At 34.9% G+C, this 19,749-nt stretch overlaps 1 protein-coding gene across 3 annotated transcripts in view; it reads right to left on the bottom strand.

The window, feature by feature from the left end:
* Nucleotides 1–6,185: 6,185 nt before the first annotated feature.
* PHF14 (PHD finger protein 14) overlaps nt 6,186–19,749 on the bottom strand; it is a 159,915-nt gene continuing 146,351 nt past the window's right edge. For all 3 annotated transcript variants that reach the window (XM_074536606.1, XM_074536600.1, XM_074536610.1), the window contains one exon: nt 6,186–6,327. Coding sequence is in view for 2 of the 3 variants with exons in the window: in XM_074536600.1 (XP_074392701.1) it covers nt 6,253–6,327 (75 nt within the window). In the remaining variant the exon portion in view is untranslated. The remainder of the gene's footprint in view (nt 6,328–19,749) is intronic.

Raw genomic sequence — 19,749 nt, 5'->3', positions numbered from 1 at the left:
CTGTGCTTGGATTCAAAAAAGAGTCAAGGTACTTTTATGGAACAAATGTGGGCTGAAAAAGGCATTTTTCACCTAACCACTTGGCATTAAGTTAGTAACTAGAAATGAATATTGTATTCCTTTTCAGGGACAAAACATTTCATAATACTGCAGTCGATTCAATATTTGAAAGGGTTTGATGTATGAAGATATAAAGACATTAAAAATTCAACCGGTCCCTAAAATATTTAAGAAAAAAAGGTTATTTCATAATACATCTTTCACAGCAAGATGTTAAAACAGAAATTTGGAGTTTGAGTAAAAAATATTCAGATATTGGTGACTGAAACAGTGATCCTTAAAATAAATACTAAAAAACTGTACTTTAACAACTAAAACGAAAACATCCTGAAGTCTTTCTTCTGGGAAACATTATTGCTATACTCTATCTTTTACAAATCCCATCTCCTTAGCTGCTAATTAGTATTTCTTCTTCCACAAGGGTTTTAAGCTCTTGCAGAATATTGTCTCATGTAGCCTTCCCAACTTCTGATGATTCAAATTGTCTTTGTATTTCCAAGCCACTGCTTGGAATTGGCTGCTTTTAACTCAATGCTACAGCCTCAATCTGCAGACTCTCTCTTGCCAGAACTCCCGCAGGTTTCCCTCCCATGTACAGAAATAAAAGCTCTGACACTGATCTGGGGAAAACTTTTCAGATCAAAGTAGTAAGTAATTTGCCACAAGTTATTAGACTTGCTACATTGGTGCTTCTGCAGACTCCTTTTCTCCATTATGAGAATAAAGATGTTTCTCCCAAACTCTTTCCAATTGTTCAGTCACAGGACGAACAAAAGATGATTTCTCTTGGTACCTCTCTCTGCAAATTTAATTTGATATAAATGGTATGATATTCACTGCAAAACCAGTACTACTTTATGCTGTAAAGAGATCTACTATATTTTTTCCAACAGAAACTCACGGAATATGTAGCAGGGCAGTGAAAACACATTTTTTTTTCAGTTGTATTTCCTTTTTTGTGTGATTTCCAACTGCTGGTGCCTTGCTAGAACATGACAGTCTGCCCTGCTTTACCTGAAAGAATACAAGAAATGAGGTGCGAACAGCTTGTTCTGACACACTTCTCTTCTACCATAAGATGGCAGACATAGTACATAAATTTTCAGTAATGTACTGAAAATTACAATTATTAGGCCAATATGTATATGATGTTCCCTACTGTCCTTACTGGCATAAGCCAGAAAAAAAGTGGTGTCACTGTACCATTATCTGCTACTGCATTCATGGCATGCAATTAGTTCATCACTGCAGCTTTTTCAAAACAATGTGACTTGGCAAGAAAAATAAAAAAAATTAAAATTTGACCAGGCATAAAATTACTGTATTTTTGGTTAAAGCGCATAACAGAAGCACAATATAGGTAAGATGCAGCTTTTGCTTTTATTCAGCTGCTTTGTATGCTGTAGGTATAAATGAGACTTAAACCAAGCATCAAAACTGAACCTTTCAGACGTTAATGTGATGATAGCTGTGTTATTATGAGCCTAATGATATCTACTGCACACAAGAATACATAGGTGTCATGCTGGGAAACCAATGATCTAGCTCTCATTCTGACTGCAGGCAAAGAATATCTCATCAAAGCTATAAATTTCATGACTCTGTTCCCAAATTTAAAACCCTTAAGGAAATGGCTTTCATGGTTCAACAGTTTTAAAGGGTTGCTCTTACTTGGCTTTGTAACAAGGAAATTAATAGTTCTTCCAAACAAATCAGAATTATGCCATAGCTGCGTGCATTTTCATGCTGTTGCCTTCAGCATTTCACTTCCTTCCCCAGACAGCATCACTGCAGAATCCACACTGAATTCACCATGGGGAAACATTTATTACCTGCCATGATTTCACTCTATAGCCTTAGATAGGTGATAGAAATGGTTTGCTCATTGTAAAAATTGTTTTCATTAGGTCATGTGAAACAGAGTCAGTTTCTAATCAATCTTCACTTTTCAGAGTAAAACCAGGGTAAAACCTATTCAGACTAATGTCAGGGAGAGTTAGTTTCTGTAGAGTGATGCAGAGCAACCAACCAAGAGGTAGCCTGCTTATGGGACTGCAATAAGAAGCACTGAAGTGAGATACTTCTCTGTCAACATGGTTTTCTCCCTTCAAAAATTCCTACTGTGCAAATATTGAAGCTTCTCAGAGAGAATAATCATGTTAAATAGTTTTCTTAATTTACAGGTATAGAAATGCTTTCCAATGAGCAGAAAATGGATATTGTATTAGGGTTAGCTGCTGTATATAACACTTTGTGCACATAAAGCTCCACAATTTGTGCTGTTCAGGAGATAGATCCTAAATGAGCACCAAATGTTCAGTGTAGCAATACATTTCAATGTATCATTAAGACAAAATCAAAATACTGTAGATTCTCATTAAGTCATAAGAAGTTACACATACACTGGGATTAAAATACCAAGATATATTCGCTTTTGTCCAGAATCCTTACGACTGCACAACATTTTAGATCCAAGTATTTCAATCCCAGTGAAGCAACAAACAGGGAAGTAAAAGCATCTGCTTTGAAAGTAGCTTTGATTTTTTTAGCTCATGCCAATCACGAGTCCTATGTTTAATGTAGGAATACAGCATTCAGAGTAAGAATTCTTGCATGACAATAACAATTAGGTAATATACTAAAGAGATTCATTTAGTAACAAGCTATTGCACATATATCTACAACACAACATAACCTACACTCTCATAAATCAGAAATATTACCCTAAGTGAAGAACTTCCACCCCTCGAAGTTTTGATACTCCCATGAGGGAGTAGAAAGGTTAGACATTACTTTTTAAGAACAAAAATTATAGTAATAGAGAAATTTGCTCTTCTTTGGGGATGAAGTGATTGTCTGTAATAGAAAACAGTGTTGGAGTCCAAAAAATTCTCCATAGCCCACTGTTCCACAGGAGAGAAAAGAGCATACATGGAGGGTTGAACAAAAACCAACACCAATCCATCATTAACTGCACAAAAGCAGTGAATTTGCTTTAATATGAGGAAAATGACAGTTTTTCCTCAAGCACAGAAAACATAATTATCCCCTAAGCCACCCTAAAATAGCTATCACTAATGCAATCCAGAAAACTGCAATTCCCAACTGGGGAGCATCATTACTGTCATGCATGAGAGGGATGCAGTGGGAAATAAGTAGTTCTCCATCTAGACTTTCAGAACAGCATGTAACTCTTAGTATTAAATAACAGAATTGAGGGGAAGAGAAATAAAAAGGACATTATAACTGACTGCTTGGGCACATGTACAGAGGGGTGTCTGTGTGTATTTGCATACAAAGAATATATTGCTCCACAAAAGTGACTGCAGTCAGCTGAATTAAAGCTGTCTCATTTTTCCTCTTCCCATCTCTAAGCTGAGAGTTTTTTCATCTGAGCTTTTTCAGATAAGCTTTGAACTTCATTCTGTAGGGGCAAGGGTGTTTTCAGTATCCAAGCTGGCTTGTGTTTGACTGCAGCCTGGACACACCTTTATTAAAAGTCACAATATTCTGCATCAGGTTTACACCTTAGTTCTGCTGAAGAGTAACACTCAGAAGCATCATGTCAGAGCCATGTAGCAGTGCTGCAGCCATCTGCTTTACCCAGCGTGTAGTACCAAAAAAATCCTCTGGACACTGAGGAGAAAAAATATATAATGAAAATGTAATTCATTCTGGTAGCTTGAAAACTCCAATACACAGAAAAATCAATTCAGTTGCAAATTTTAACTAGAACAGAATCAAAATAAACAAAGCTACCCATCTGATAAAGCCTTTATCTGATCCATTTGATCTTTATCAGTTAAACACTTCTCCCCCTTTGTTAAGTAAAGATGTCTACAAACAAGTTATTAAAATCAGTTTCCAACATTTTTCTGGCAGCGAAGAAGGTAGGACTGCATTTCAATTCAGCCAATTTGTCCCAATTTCCACCCCAGGTTTACTTATGGTAAAAGTACTGGTTATTATTTTTCAGTGAAATTTTTTGAAATTTTTTTCCCATGTTTCCATTTTGAAGTAAATAACTTGACCAAGAAACAGATTATCAACACTGACTGTAGACTTCTGGTGATGCACTTTGGAGCTAGCTAAAAGTATGGCTTACGTATTTATACTTTCACATTAAATAAAGATACGGAAATAGTCCTTTAAGGCTCATCAGAGTTATGCATCAAATGGAAGCAAACGGTATCTTTCAGTGTCTGAACTGTTTTTCTCACTCAGGTGTTTGAGAGCCAAGTAATGCATTTTCACACAAAATCTGAACAGTAAATAACCACCCTTGTCTTCTCCCACACCTGTATAGTCCTGGGCTGTCAGAGAGCTTAGACTCACAGCAAATGGACAAATGTGCTACCATGGAATGAAAGAAAATGTGATTATATAAAGATTCAAATATTTCGCACAACTGAGGCCCTATCTCTTAATTTCAGGCCAGATAAATTCAAACTTCAAATGCATCAAGTGCAGGCTGAAAGGCCAAGGCATGTCCAGCCCAATCCATCTCAGTCAGTATCTCCCCCTGTCATTACCTTCCTTTGTGTAACCCCTATGTAAAACTTCATTCTCTTACCTTTTTTTGTAAGTTACTAGTTCTGTCCTTTGAAGTTCAGAGGCCTTTCAGCCTGTTCCACTGGACACCCTGCCCCTTCTTCAGATCCTGATGAGGACTAAGCTCTGAGAACTGTGGTTTTTTGGGTTAGCATGAAGAAATGAAAGACATTCCCTTTGCCTTCACCTACCCTGTGATCCTTCACGCCGCTGCACAGAGAACAGTCCCTAAGGTCCTGCATGGCAAAACTCTGCTTCTGGCTTTCCTAAATCTGCCTCTTCCACTGCAGTGAAGACAAAATCATATGCCCCCCTCGTCTCTGAGATGGCTACAGTGTTTGATCTGCACCAAATGGACCAATGCTGAATTTATTTAATGTTTATTTACATGATAGCTGCATTCGTTAAAATGAGATCTAGTGTTATTAAACTCTTGTAGAGTAATCGTGATTGAAATCTGTCCATGAGCTACACACATTTGAACCTCATAAGCCAGGAAAGAATTCATAAAAGATATTGCTTAAGCACAGGCATGCTGTTTTTAAAATATCTGAAAATATAATTTACACAGAGAGGATAAAATTGGGGATGGACACTATTTACAATCTGATTTAGCACTCAATGCAAAAAGTAAAAGTATAGCAGAGTAGGAAAAGAAGTTAATTTTTTCAGCTGAAGATAATTTATTTCTCCCAAGTATGATAAACTTCACTGAAGGGACTTCAGTCAGTGTTGTTTTAAACCCAAAAGTGAGATTTTTTTTTTTTTTCATTGCAATCTGTGAAGCTATCAGGCTATAAATATACCTCTATGTTTCTTGTACATTCCCATTCAGTGACCTGCACAGGCTGAAAAGCAAAGGTAAATTGGAAAACAAAATTGGACTATAGGAAGAAAAGTTATTTTACATGTTTATTACTCACTTAAAGGTCTAATGACACAGAAAGAAGTAATTTTATTTTGTTAGAATGAAAAGAATGGCATGAGGGAATTAGACCTGGGTAAGATGGCCTAATCAAGACAAAAACTTGACATTCATTAAAAGACAATGATCACATGAAGATGGAAAAGGTTTACATAAGGAAAAGTATAATGCAGCAAGAAACCGATTAAAAATCACAATACAAATGCAAAAGTAATTACTTCTGAAAATGCACCATACATATCAAAAAATTCTTGCCTCTACCTACTCCTCAGAAACATTTAATCACTGATCAGGAGAAATTTCAGAACTCCTTTAGTAGAACATATTTATCTAACTTTTAAGAATCAAAGCTCTTGCTCAGAAATACCAAAATATGTCTGAGTTATAACTATCCTTTAAGGATAACACTGTTTTGCAGAGTAAAACATAAAATTGCCCTATTTGCTTAGTAAATGCTACATGTGATGAATAACCCATCAGCTTTCTCTAACGTGTTCAAAAAGCTTTCAGAATTTTATTGGTAAAGTACTCAGTTCTGATAATTCAGCTTTTAATGTAATCAAGAATATCACCAGGAGCTACTTAATTAATTCCCCAGTGCACCATGAATTTAATTTTCAATGACTTTATTGAGAACTTTTTTTCTTAATTTTACAATGAGAAACTATAACCACTGTTACACAACTTGCAAATATTTCAAACAAGACAGCAATCTCCTATTTTTTTGATTTTTTCTGTTCCAAATTCAGCTCCTGAGATGGATTTTCTGCTTCAGCTTCATTTTCTTCTTCCTGTAAAAGAAAATGAAAACCTGAACATTAATCAATTTATTGAAAAAGTATACTTTTTTTGCTTATGCAGACGTATGGAATTCAGTACAGTCTTTTGCTTTCTTTTGCCTGACTAATGAGCATAAAAATAAGCAGAAAGTCCTTTATTCAAGTGATTGATTTTGCTCAAGTGTTGAAATAAAAGTGATACAAAATTTAAACAAACCTAATTGCCTACATTTATAGCAGAAAAAAAAATCTAATGAGTAAATATTCTGCTGACCATTTTACTGGACAGTTACATAAAAAAATATTAAAACACACACGGATAACAATATATTCAAACACCTACAGCAGAAAGTATTACACACCTTTCCTTTGTTCTTGACCAGAGGTTCCCACTAAATAAGTTTTGAATGCAAGAACTTTCATCATTGTACAAAAATTACTTTTGAAAAACATCTGCCATTGAAAAATGTTTCATTTTTTTGCGACCAGATATGTTTACTTCACCATTTGATAAAAGACAATAAATTTAACTTCAGAGACACTTTATGTTCTGCAGCATCGTATTTTTGTCCCATCTAGCATATTTTCTTGACAGGTCTGCCAATTTTCCTATTACTTGTACCACCATATGTTATCTGAAGATCAGTCAGGTCTAAAATAGGAAACATGAGCATGTCAGGCAGCAGCATGCTTACAATATTCTACAGCTTCAGCCCCAAGAGTAAGGCTCATAATTCACTATGGGTTCCTCTGGATCTCACTGAAAAAATGAAGTGACATCATAATGCCTGTTTCCATAGGAATGGATCCTATTTTGTGTCCAGTACAAAATCATGACCTCCAAAGTATAAATTATGGAAGAGTGAGAAAACTTTTTTGTAAGACAACTTGCAACTCATCACATCATGAACAGTCCTTATCATAATTTCAGAGTATGACCAGTTTTCTAGTCTGCATTTTAATTCCACTTACAGAGAATCTTCCACATTCCAAAAACACCAAAAAGAAATGAACATTTTGAAATTAAGAAGCATCCTGGCTGCTGTAACAGTACTCATCACAAGCTAACAGCTGACAAAAAGGAAACACCAGGGATATTTAGGTGGGACCCCGTAACCTGAGGTGCATTTTCCTAATTTAAAAGAACATTTTCATTCTTGTAGGAAAATAACTTTATCCTTTTGTATCCTAACCCTTCTTTCACCATCAAAGCATGCTTTGTAACAATAAGTATAATATTTAGAGGTAGAAAATATATAGGAAGACTACATGGGAAGCACAAAATAGAACGGCAGTAGAAAATCTCATTTAAAAATGTGATCTGTTATGTAATAAAATGGGAAAGCTAGTTGTTCTGTTCAAGTAGCAGATACTCCAAGCCATCCCACTTCTGAATTCTCCCCCTTTAGGAGTCTCCCAGGCACTGAGAAATCTTTACATAACTGACCACTTAAAGCTTTTTTTCTTCTCTTTCTGGACTGTCATCTCTTCAGTTACCTTTAAAACAAGTAGTGCTCCCTGTGGCTCTTCTCATTTAGCTGAGAAAACAAGTCTGTGCATGTGTGTGAAACCAAACACTGAAGATTTGTTTAAATTAGAAGTGTACAATATATTAAAGAGAGTGCAATGTATAGTATCCATACAGAGGTCAAACTTCAAATGAAAACACACAGGGCAGAATCAGAAACAGCAAAGGAATAGAGTGTTACCAAGTTTGCTGCTTACAGGTTTCAAAGGAGTACTGTGGAATGAAAAAAACACTCACAGAAACTTTTGCCGGCTATGGAAAACCAGCCAGGTTATTTAATGAAGAACATGTCACTAAAAGAACATCAAATCTGCATGTTTCTGAAGGTCCCCACCTACAGCAGTTATATTCCAGGTGATCTCAGAGCCAATTAATCCACCTTCCTAGCACTCAACTTGACATTATTCTGATGCCCTGACTTGTGCTCCCTCATACAGGAATATAAACCCCACACCATCATTCTTTCCCAAAACTCTCCACATATTGATTAAGGCTTCCTCTCCTCATGGATGGAGCATGCAGCAATTTCAGAGACAACAGGGCCATACCTTCACTGAGGACTGCAAGAGGGTTAAGGCACATTAGGCTCAATACTGATTATTGGCTTCCTGACTTTTTCAATGGCAAAAAAGTTTTATCCAATGAATGAGGCTTTTTTAAGAGAATCTTCTGCCTTTGTGTAAATTTGAAATGTTTAATTCTGTGCTCAAAAGGTCATGCTTGCACTCTGGCAGAATTCCCAGGTTACAGAGCCGCTGCAGTGATCAGTGTATTCTGAGATGCAGAAATGATGGCTCTGGGTGATGGCAGCTTCAGGATTTGCTTAGGCTGAATACTCCAGATGGAAGCATCAATTTTGGTTTTTATTACTTCTTTGCAGAACTAATACTTTTCCTTTGTTGATTTCCTGTTGCTTCAAACAAGCAAAACATATTCAAACAGGTAGAATCTACCAGCAGAACTTAAATTTGACTTATGTGGGCAGATTCCAATGCACAAGTCATCCAGATGCCTGGCTGATTTTTTTAATTTATTGGAGTTTTTTTGCATTTTTATGCCTGAAAACTGTCTGACTAGCATTGCACTGAACCAGGCTCCACATAAAACATCATAATTTTGTACAAGGGTTTTCACTCCATCTTGTTTTCCAAGAACAGAAACACACCTCATTTGGAGACAAAAGTTTGGTATCTCTGAACACAGGTGATTGTTGTGCAAAGCTCAGAGTAGTGATGTTTGATCTTTCTCATAACATGACCTAGTAAGGGGAGAAAACATTTTCTTTGTTAGACATGCCCTGAGCCAGATCAGTTCCCAGGCTGTGCACTGGCACATGAACAACAGTGCCAGCACGAACAAGATGGCAGAAAGGACTTTTGGGGAACACTGGAAAGTAGGAACCACCAGCTTTGGCATTCATGCAGCTTTCTGCCAGAAAAGAAGTGACAGCAGAGGCCTCAGAATGGCAATGTCAGAATAATTTGGGACATGAATATCTACAAATTATAAGAAGTGTTCTATTACTGCCAGTATGCTTGGGGAACATCTGAACTGACAATTTAGAGCACATATTAACCATACCACAAGATGTGAAAACCCACTATTATTTGAGTTTGCTGACAATGTAAGATTTCTATGAAATGCTTTATCTATTTTATAGTAGCCCAAGAGGCAGCCCGATGATTGCACAAAGAATAATGAAATGGTTGGAGTTTCCAATGTCATTAATAATGTTTGAATTTTCATCCACATAGCCTACATAGCCTAATTATCAAGAAATTATGCAAAACAGACTGCAGATTAAATATATTTAATATATTTGTTTTAGCAATTACCACCTATCGTTATCATTATAATGCTTTTAATTCTGATGAATAGCAAAGGAAAACCTTTTATTTTTATGTTATCTGTTAAAAACCAGTCCATGATGGCAGTGTGCAAAGTTTCTATTACTAGCAGCTATACAGCAGACAAAATACTGAATTCTGGTTTCTGCCCACAGAAATTCAGTTCACATTATTTTTATTAGTGCCTAACATCTCTTTTTATATTATTTTTTATTTTTCTTCCAGCCACCTATGACTCTTACAGCTAGTGCTTTCTGCTCTAAAAATCCTAAAATCAAAGCAGCTTTTCCTGCAGATGTCACAAGTCAAACTTTTAAAGTAGTTCTCACCGCCGGATGCCAAAAATCAAACTTATCTCAGTATCTTGTGACTACAGAAAACCATAGACTCAAATATTATATAGTGAATACACTCACCAAAAAGATGCCTCCGCATCTGATGACAGATCTGATGACTGGAATAGCCAAGGGATGTGAATCCCTCAAGCCTGTACTACTACTCCTAATGAAAAAGCCCAAAGATTATTTTAATATTGAAATGAATGAAGTTTACTAGTCTGGAATTGATGTTATTACAGACTTATAAAACCAACAGGGATAAGGAAAAGTACAAAGTGCTGCTAAATCCAACACTTTGCACTGAAATGCCAGCTCAGGAGCTCCTCAAGCCACTGGACACCTCATCTGCATCCTGATGACATTGGTGGAGAGAGGGACCTTCCACATTAGTTTTCTTACATCCTTTGCCCTGGAATCCCATCCTTGTTTTCTCTGATGGAAACAAGGTACAGGATTAAAGAGTCCTTTGGGTGCTCTGTAGGTGTTCTCAAAAGTCCTATGAACATCTCTTCTTTTTTAGTCTATACTTGGTAGCTGAGCATTTAAGAGTCACAGGAACAAAATGGGAGCAGGAATTTAGAAACGAGACCCTAAAATCTGCCTCATAATTAAAAGTTTGATCTATTGAAGTATTAATCACTCAATAGCTTTGCGGAAGTTAATGAGAACACTTCGATATTTAGTTATCTTTAGGTGACAAAAACCAAAGGTAAGAGTCTGACTTTTAAATTCTATTTCTAAAGTTTTGAGCTGACAGTTGAGAAAGACTGTGATACAATTTCATCTCCTTTGAAAGCATTTTTAAGGTCAACCACATTATTCTCAGACCAAAGAATAGTGGATCTGACATAGAAAGTTAATTTTGTAGTAATTATTCCAGAATATTCCCCTGTAGACAAATTCTGGAATGAAAAAAGAAAAGAAAGAAAAAAAGCCTACAAATAGGGGTTTGAGTATCCCTTTTGCTTTTTACCCCCTCCAACCAATTTCCTTCAAAATGTCTGAGAATTTATTTTTCCATTAGTTAACAAAATGAAATATGGAAAATGACAGTGAATTAGACAATTCTTAACTCTACAGGAAATCTGACACTCTTCTGCAAATAGAACAGATCACACCTTAATTAAGTGTGCTAAGGCCTGCATCAATTCCCAGTTCTGTTCACTGCACCACAACTGTAATATCTGGATTTGCATTACAATGCTGACTATTTTGCCAACTGTAATCGATATTCTAAACTTAACAAACACCTATACATTAAGGATTATGTAAAGAATCATCTGAATAATAAGAAAGTATGCAAAACACAAAAATGCCTTGCTATAAGGAGGAATGACTAAAGAATTGTCTCTGCTAGTACATAATCTAGAAATAGCATCTCAAAAGCACTCAGGGCCAAATTCTGATACCAGTATTTTCTAAAATATCTTAACCAAAAAGACTGTAATATAACTAACAGACTAAATTATTAAGGATCCCCAGCTGGCATTTCATCTCCTGCCTCACAGAATCTAGCTGGGAAAAAACCACTTGGAAGTAGGTAAAAATACTTTAATACTCTTTAAAATAGATCAGGACAGAAAGAAATTTATTAAATACTAGAGCTTTTGTTTGTGTTGTGCTTTGAAAGTCTAGCTTCCAAAGTCACAGGCCAAATTTGGAAGAAAACGAAAAAACTGGGAAAATCAGGAAAAATCAGGAAAAAACTGGGAGCTAAGATAATGTCTCTGTTAAATCACCAAAAGGAAAGTATCCAGCAGTAAAATTCAAAAGTTATTTTAATTCCAAAGCCTATGTTATCTTCTTCAATAGTATTACTGACAACCCTTGTAATGAACAATGGTGCAAAAAAAGAGTACAAATGGAACAGTTCTTAGCTAATGGATATTAGTAGCAAATATAAATTTCTTGTGATAGATGACAGTTTTCTGTAACCACAGCTCTGCAGTGATAAGGCAGCTGTTTGCTTCCCAAGAAAAGGAGACCCTTGCTACATGGATCATTTTCATAGTGACAGCCTTGACAAGTTTGACATTTGCTTCATGAAGAATTCTAAAGCAGCCATCAAGAAAATGCCCCCTTTGGGACCACTGGATATCTGACAGTTGTACCTTTTAATGCGCATTGCCATTAATTCTTACTGTCAGAGCCCACCAAAGTCCTACAGCACAATCTCTGCTGATCTGTACACTATAAAACAGAGGCTATGAAGGGACTAGCCATTACAATGTAAGCAAACATGACATCAATTAACTGGAAGCAGCTCTCCACCCCTCTTTGCTCAGAGGAAAGAGCAATGCTGCAGTTTCCTTACCAAGCAGTACCAACTGCTGAGCTCTAGGTGGCAATGCAAGACCAGCAGAACTACTTTTACACTAAAGCTCCTCTTTAAGAAGATACAAGCAGCTGCATGTTTATCACAAACTCTTTCCTTTAACTCACACTGCTAGAAGAACTTTTAAAGTCTTTTGGAAATGTTTGTCAGTGTTCTGTATTTTCTACTTCCTTGTTGCTAATTCTGATTATACAGATAAATGTACCATCGCAAGAGCCCTTACAGTCAAATTTCATTTAACGCTTAGTACAGAAGTGGAATTTCATGCCAGATTTCAAATCTTCCATCTGTTCCTCTCCTTTTTAGGAGACAACCATTCCACTGAGTGGTCCCTTTGGCTGACTGCCACTACAGTTGGGATCCTCTTCAGGGCAGGTGGTGCTTGAAACCCAACCATTGTTTTACAAGTTCAGCTGGTTCTCCTTGAAGGAAGTACAGGAAAATGTTTCCTCTTTAACAATTTGAGTCTCTGCAGGTTCAGGTTTATGAACATTCGACTGAACATATAAATGCTTAGATATCACAAACCTGCAACATCAACTAAGAAAGAGATGAAAAGCAGCTTTAACAGGATTGTACCATGCCCTTGTGGGACCAGTGTTAATTTCCACTCCAGAGTGAGAGGGCACTCTAGTTTTAAAATCTGACACTGTCATGAGTAAGATAATTTCTGAGGGAAATTTGTCCTTCAATTATAATAATGGCATCTATGCATATATAAACACATACACAGACAGCAAAATAGCACTACTTATGTAGCAACATAATAATTATTTTTATGAATTGTAAATTTAAAAGAGAAAGTTTTACTTTATATATATATATATATGTATGCATAGTAGTATAATATATATGATATAATTTATACAGTATATATAATTATATATACTATATATATAGTGCATATAATATAGATACTATATATACTATATTCTGCAATACTACCACAGAATATTATTTCATAGCCTAGAAATGCATATTATAATGAAGATAATTTTAAATATTTATGGTTATACTCTCACCATATTTACATTATATATTTACTAAATTATAAGAAAAAACCTTATTCATGTTTGTATTCTTTATACTAAGAAATAAAATGGCTTCCTCTTACAATAGCTACATGAGAACAAAAGGTGCCCTAGCCAACAATAAGGAATTAATAGCTCTATTTCTCAGTACAATTTAATGGGAAAAAAAAACCAACTAAGAAGCATAAGTTTAATTTTTAAGAGCTCAATTGTTAGGCTATATATGTATCTTGGTAGATACTAAATGGCAGCTGAAGATTTTTTCATGCTTTAACTGTTTGCTCAAATAAGTTTGTGAAATATAATCTGCATATTATATATATATATATAAATATAGCCCTTTATCAGAAGGTCTGAATGTTCTTTGTTTCAAAAATGATTAACAACATTAAATGGAAAAGAATTAACATACTTTAATATAAAAACTAAGTTATACAAAAATGCTTCTGGAAGCTACTGTCAAGCCAGGCTGCCCAAAGTTGAAGGCAGCTGAAAGACATCACTGTAAACATCACTGAAGGACACATTTGTAACAGAAAAAGACAGCACTACCATATGAAAGAAATAAATTTATCTCAGTAACAGAGAAAATATAGACCCTAATGAAAATGTTTTAGGAAAAATGAGTGCATTGCATGCTTCTGACCAAAATTAATTAGAGTTTTAATGTTTTACATTGCCTCCATAATTCTTTAAATGGTGCATTTATTTCATAGTAATAAACATTCGGTTCATTAAGTAAAGTTCAAAATCTGTGTTACTCGCTACATTTAACAACCTTTGGCCCTCTTCTTCTGTATTTCTTGATTCAGGTTTCCAAAGCATTGAATAAGCAATTGAGGAACACAATTAAATTTCATGACTCTGCATATTTAGGATTCTTATTTCATCGAAGACAAAGGGCAATTAATCTACCACTCTGTACTGAATTTCAACTTTAGTGAGCCATGATAGATATTGAAATGAACTTACAGGAAATGCTTAATTAAATTACTGTAAAAAGCATAACTAAGTTTTTTCCTTCTTTATGACAAAAGAAAATGCACATTTAATTGGAAAAACATACTTCAGTATTATAAATTTAATAACTTGGGAATTCATGAAAATATTGCTATAATGTGGCAGATCAGAATTCAGAAAGCTTTTTTCTACTTATTTCATCGGAACATTTCACCTGAATACAGCCATGAAATTCTGTTCAGGTTCAAGGCATAAAAGCTGGAACTTTCAATGGAGTTAATATGATGACATTGCCTTCACTTTGTCATTTATTTTGCAAAATGTGATATAAGTAAATGTTGTAGAAATGACTTTATATTTGCTGTAATACTTAACTCCTATATTTAGTCACAATTCATGAAGTTGTCAACAAGACAGATAGAAATGAATACAGCTGTAGAAGTAGATGAAGGCTAGACTGTGAGAGCACACAGAATCTGTGCTACTGCTGAAGCATTTAAAAAGACTTTTGCTTAAAAAAAACCAAGCAACAAAAACTCTCAAAATTTCTTTCAGCGGGTCCCCCAAACACATACTGCTATTTAAATCTGGAATTCAACAACTATAACCAAAGAAATGTTTCATTTATTTCAACAACTTCAATTAATTAAAATCCCCAAAATAGCATTTCAGGACCAGATCTGTAGCATCATATTAGCAGCTCCTCCCATCTCTCATGGAAGATCTACTCTTTTCCTACTGTCCTCATTCATTTAATCTGAATTAACACAAGCATTACAGACCTACCCAGAAGGCAAAATCATTACTTTCCAAGATGTACAAACGCAGTTTAATTTGACTATATAGAATCATAGAATGATTCCCTTCATCCATTTGGCCACAGACTTGAAACCTAACAAGACAATAAATCTATGGTTTTAAAGGTTGGACTTCAGTTGGTTTGATGACAAAGGAAGTGTTGTAGGTTTGTTTTTATATTTCGACTTTATTGCTCTATTTGAAGGATCCTGTTCAGAGCCTGTAATCATGCCTAAACAGTCCTGTTTCACACAATAGTTCAGATCAGTTGCCTCAGAAGCATCAAGAGTATATTGGTAAAAAACACATAGTCAATTTGGAAACAAAGTTGCAACATTTCATATACCAAGGTTTTAACAGTTTGAGACTGATGAATATAAATAAATAAATAATAAAAAAATAAAATATAATATGAACATAATTTTATTACAGAATTATATAATTTATATATAATTTAATAAGATAAAATAATAAATTATAAATATTATATATAAATATTATAATTAATAATAATATAATATTTAATTATATTATTTATATATAAAATCTAAATAATAAAAAATAAAAAAAGAAAAGAAAGAGAAAAAAAGTATCAGATTTAACAGCAGATCTCCTCAAACTCCTTTCCTCTTTGCATTTCCAAGTGAGGACTGGAAGCCAAATATTATTTAATTCAGTGGGTATACTGAGGAATGTTTTGGTAATTTGTCATGATAGTGATGTTGCTTCACTGTAATTTTTTGAAGTCAGAATCAAATGAAATTCTTTCAACTACAAATAATGTGATGTCCAACCATTTAAGGTTTCAAACATCATCAAAAGGAACTTTACAAAAAAAATGCCCTATAAAAGCAGCATCTGCCTTCAAATATACTCTGAAATCCTTCCAAAACCTTACAACATAAGGTTATAACTTAATATCTAACAATATATATACACTTCATGGAAAAAAACATAGCTGCCTTTCAGAAAATTAGAATCAAATTGACAGACCTCATTGTGGTGCTGGTAGTCAGTGCAAACAGGGCTTCTTACATGTTCATTGTGCATTGCTTTCTGATAAATTTGTAAGTCACTGTTTCACTAAACCACATCAAAGTCATCTTTTGGTTTGTCAACAGCTTGCTTCCCATCTCTGCCTACCCTCCAACAAATCACACATAACACTCTTAGAAGAGGGGGAGAAAAAATACTTTGATGTGATTCAATTACTGAAAAGCTATATTCCAAAAGATTCCCAAAGCTAGGGAAATTTGGCTATAACTAATTAGTGTTTTGCATATTTATGAGAGAAGAGCTCATTACAGAGCTTACATTATAAATTGTTGTTTATGTACTTTTTTCTTGACAGTCTGAAGTCACTTAACATCATTCACTGAAACTCCTTTTGAAGCTCACTAAACTCTATCCCTCAGAAGGTTTTTTGTCTCCCATTACATGATACCACAGTGTTTCCAAGACATAATATTCTTCACCATATATTCTTAACTATTAAGGGGCACAACTTGCAATCATACATGCATTGTTACATTTAACCCATCTGATTACTGAGCTGAACGCTACAATTGACTGGGGCTACGTATGAGCTACACTGCAGAAAAATGCTTCTCTGGAGTGGATACCAAGTTTAAACATCCCCTGAATTAAGCAGAGCAGTTTAATTATAGGCATTTAAGAGGAAGTTGAGCTATTTTCAGACGTCTTATGTTTTCCTGATTTCCTAGTGCTGCCACTCAACTGTCTCTACAGAGTTTCTGTCTGTCACCTTGCAGAGGGTCAGCTACGGCCCCATGGTGATGTTTGGTACTTGATCCTCTCCTCTTGCTCAACACCTGCTCCTGTACCTGTAAGTGTTACCTCACAACACCAAGCAAAAGCTTCCATCTGCATTCATTTTACTTAGCGGCAATCTATTTGCTTTCCTTCACTGGTTTTTCTCTTTCTGCATATACAGCTCCAGAAACTGGATATCATTATATCAGTAGCTATTTCCCTATTTTCTGTTTACTGATGATTTAAGATAAACTTGCTATGTCTCCTTTACTCACAAAACTTAACAGGTAGTATATTAAAAAAAGGTTATGTAGAAAAACAGGCTCATGTTCTTCTTTGGCAAATACCACTTACTATTCAAGACAGCCCATTCTGCTGCTTCCTCTCCTCTACATGTAACTTAGATGACCAACAAATCAAGAACCACAGAAGCCTGTAGCACTGCCATTTAAATCAGCATTTAAATTTAGAAAAAAAAGATAACTTTACTACTTATTCTGCCAATGTAACTTTTAAATATGATTATTAACTATATATAAGACTGCGAAGAAAATACAGCAAATATCATCTGTTTTGGCAGACAACAAATCAAGGATCTTATTTTTCCTACATTAACTGCGGTTTCTCTTTGTTAGTATTCTCCTTAATGTCAGTCAAAGTAGCACTAATTACTTGTTACTTGAATTGGACTTAGATATTTTCAATTCATCTGCACTCAAGGAAACCTTTCAGGATTTAAGTTCTCAAAAGGTCAAATAATGAAAAATTTTGTTAGCTGTTGCTTCCCCTGTCCACTGAAAATTCCACCAAATGATGTTTTTTAAGACCTAGATATAGAAAGGTCTCTAGGTCTCCTTTGAAGGTTTTGCTGTTCAAAATGATAATACATAATGATAATACATAGATACAATATTTATTTAGCTATAATATTAATAAATAATCAAAATCTGGCCAAGACATATGCCATATCATACCACATGCTATATTAACATATCTGGGAAGTTTGACCATGTAGAGTCTAAAATCAGTTATGAAAACAAAATGAAAGAAAAACAAGAAGTAAAATATCAGGGAGGCTAAGTAGGTCAGGGTAATGGCCATGTACATTAATCCCATTTTGGTTCCCAGTATGGCTAATAAATGAAGAATGATTAAAAAGTGGCCCTAGCATCAAAATGTATATAGAACTATTTCAAATAGAAATATTTTCTATTTTTTATAAAACAAATTGATTGTACAGGACAGACCAAAAAACCCCAAGCAGTTATTGTAGCTATTTTATCAAAACAATACTGAGGCTTGAGTCAGTCTGTAGAGGTGTCCTTCTGAGTTGAGGTCATGGGGAAAACCCTGTGTAGGAAAAGCTGAGGAAACTCCTGGATTTCTGGAAAATGTCAGTGAAGAAGAAGTAGAAATGGAGAAGTGGTACTTAACAGGTCTTCTAATCTAAAGGAGAGTCACTTACAGAAACCAGCATAAAACTAAAGCAAGGTCTGAGACTCAGATGAGGAATTTCTCAGCTGATATCTCTGACATTTGTACCCCTACTATAATACTTGCTTGGCCTGGAGGGTGTGGAAATTGAACTCACTAGTAGAATGTTAAAGAACTTATCCGTAAAATGTGAATAATAATACTTTCAGTGTCAGGATGGAGCTCTATGCATGAAAAGATTTATATAAGTGCTAAGTGCTGTCATTGTTATTACATTCAGCGAGTACAGAAGACTTTAAAAGCATTAACTTTTCTAGCACAGAACATCACCCATTCTTTCTGAAGCCAGAAAAGAAGACATAAAATGTGTAGTTATTGCAAGAAATTGTCTGGTTTTAAGTTCTGATGCTTATTTTTTGTGTCTAGAAAAAGTAAACAACCATCAACAGCAGGAATTTTATGATACATGCCATTTTATAATATGCAGCAACCTATAAAGTATATGAAAAACAGTTTTACTTCATAGAAACTTGTTTTTTGCCAGGAAATTATTTAATTGGAAAGATGCTTTGAGAGCAATCAGAAAGCAATACATAAAAGAGGTGTCTGGTTTGGAACAATGAATAGAGAATGGAGTCAATTTTTAAAATATAATGTAATAAGAAAGTAACTATCAAGTCTGTGCTAGTACATCAGCCAGTAGGATCAAATGAAGTAGATGTGTCTGATTTTCCTTCCCAGAAGGAGAACCACCTGCTCTCCAAGGAAGACCACATTCTAATGGAATTTAACTTGTGGTCTGTCATCTCTCTGTGATAACTGGCCATCTGAAGTTGGGTAAGTTTTTTTACAGGAATATGCTTTCACTTTAAGGCCATCTTGCATCATTTAGGCAAGATGGCCTAAAAATTGTTAAGACTGATCAAGAATTACATCCTTGGGAATAGAAATTTTTGGATATGCACCTTCTGATTTTTGATTTTTAAAAGGTATCATTTATGTCCTGTCTTGCACCTAGAAGTCAAACTTTACCCAATGGACAGGGGACATTTCACACACAATATTCCTTTCATCTAAGAACAGCAATCATTCATTTGACCTAACAACATCACATTTTCAGACATGGTCAGCATTATCTCTATATATAACCCATATTTTCTCTTGAAAATCTTTATTTCACTGAGAGAAATAAAAGGCAGAATTTTCTTTCATATATTTAAAACTTTAATTACAGAAGGATCACTACTGATACTGCCCAACATATTAAAGAATTTTCACTGAACAGAACTGTCACTACTACAGTATTTAAATTTACAAAGTGATTTCCACATGAATGGGATTGTTCCAGGCTGAAAACATTTTTAATACCATAAGCAAACAAGAGATGAAT

Source organism: Zonotrichia albicollis, chromosome 1 (assembly GCF_047830755.1).
Source record: "Zonotrichia albicollis isolate bZonAlb1 chromosome 1, bZonAlb1.hap1, whole genome shotgun sequence".
Taxonomy (NCBI): domain Eukaryota; kingdom Metazoa; phylum Chordata; class Aves; order Passeriformes; family Passerellidae; genus Zonotrichia; species Zonotrichia albicollis.
Note: the sequence above shows the minus strand (reverse complement) of the source record. Positions and strands in the feature narration are given on the sequence as shown.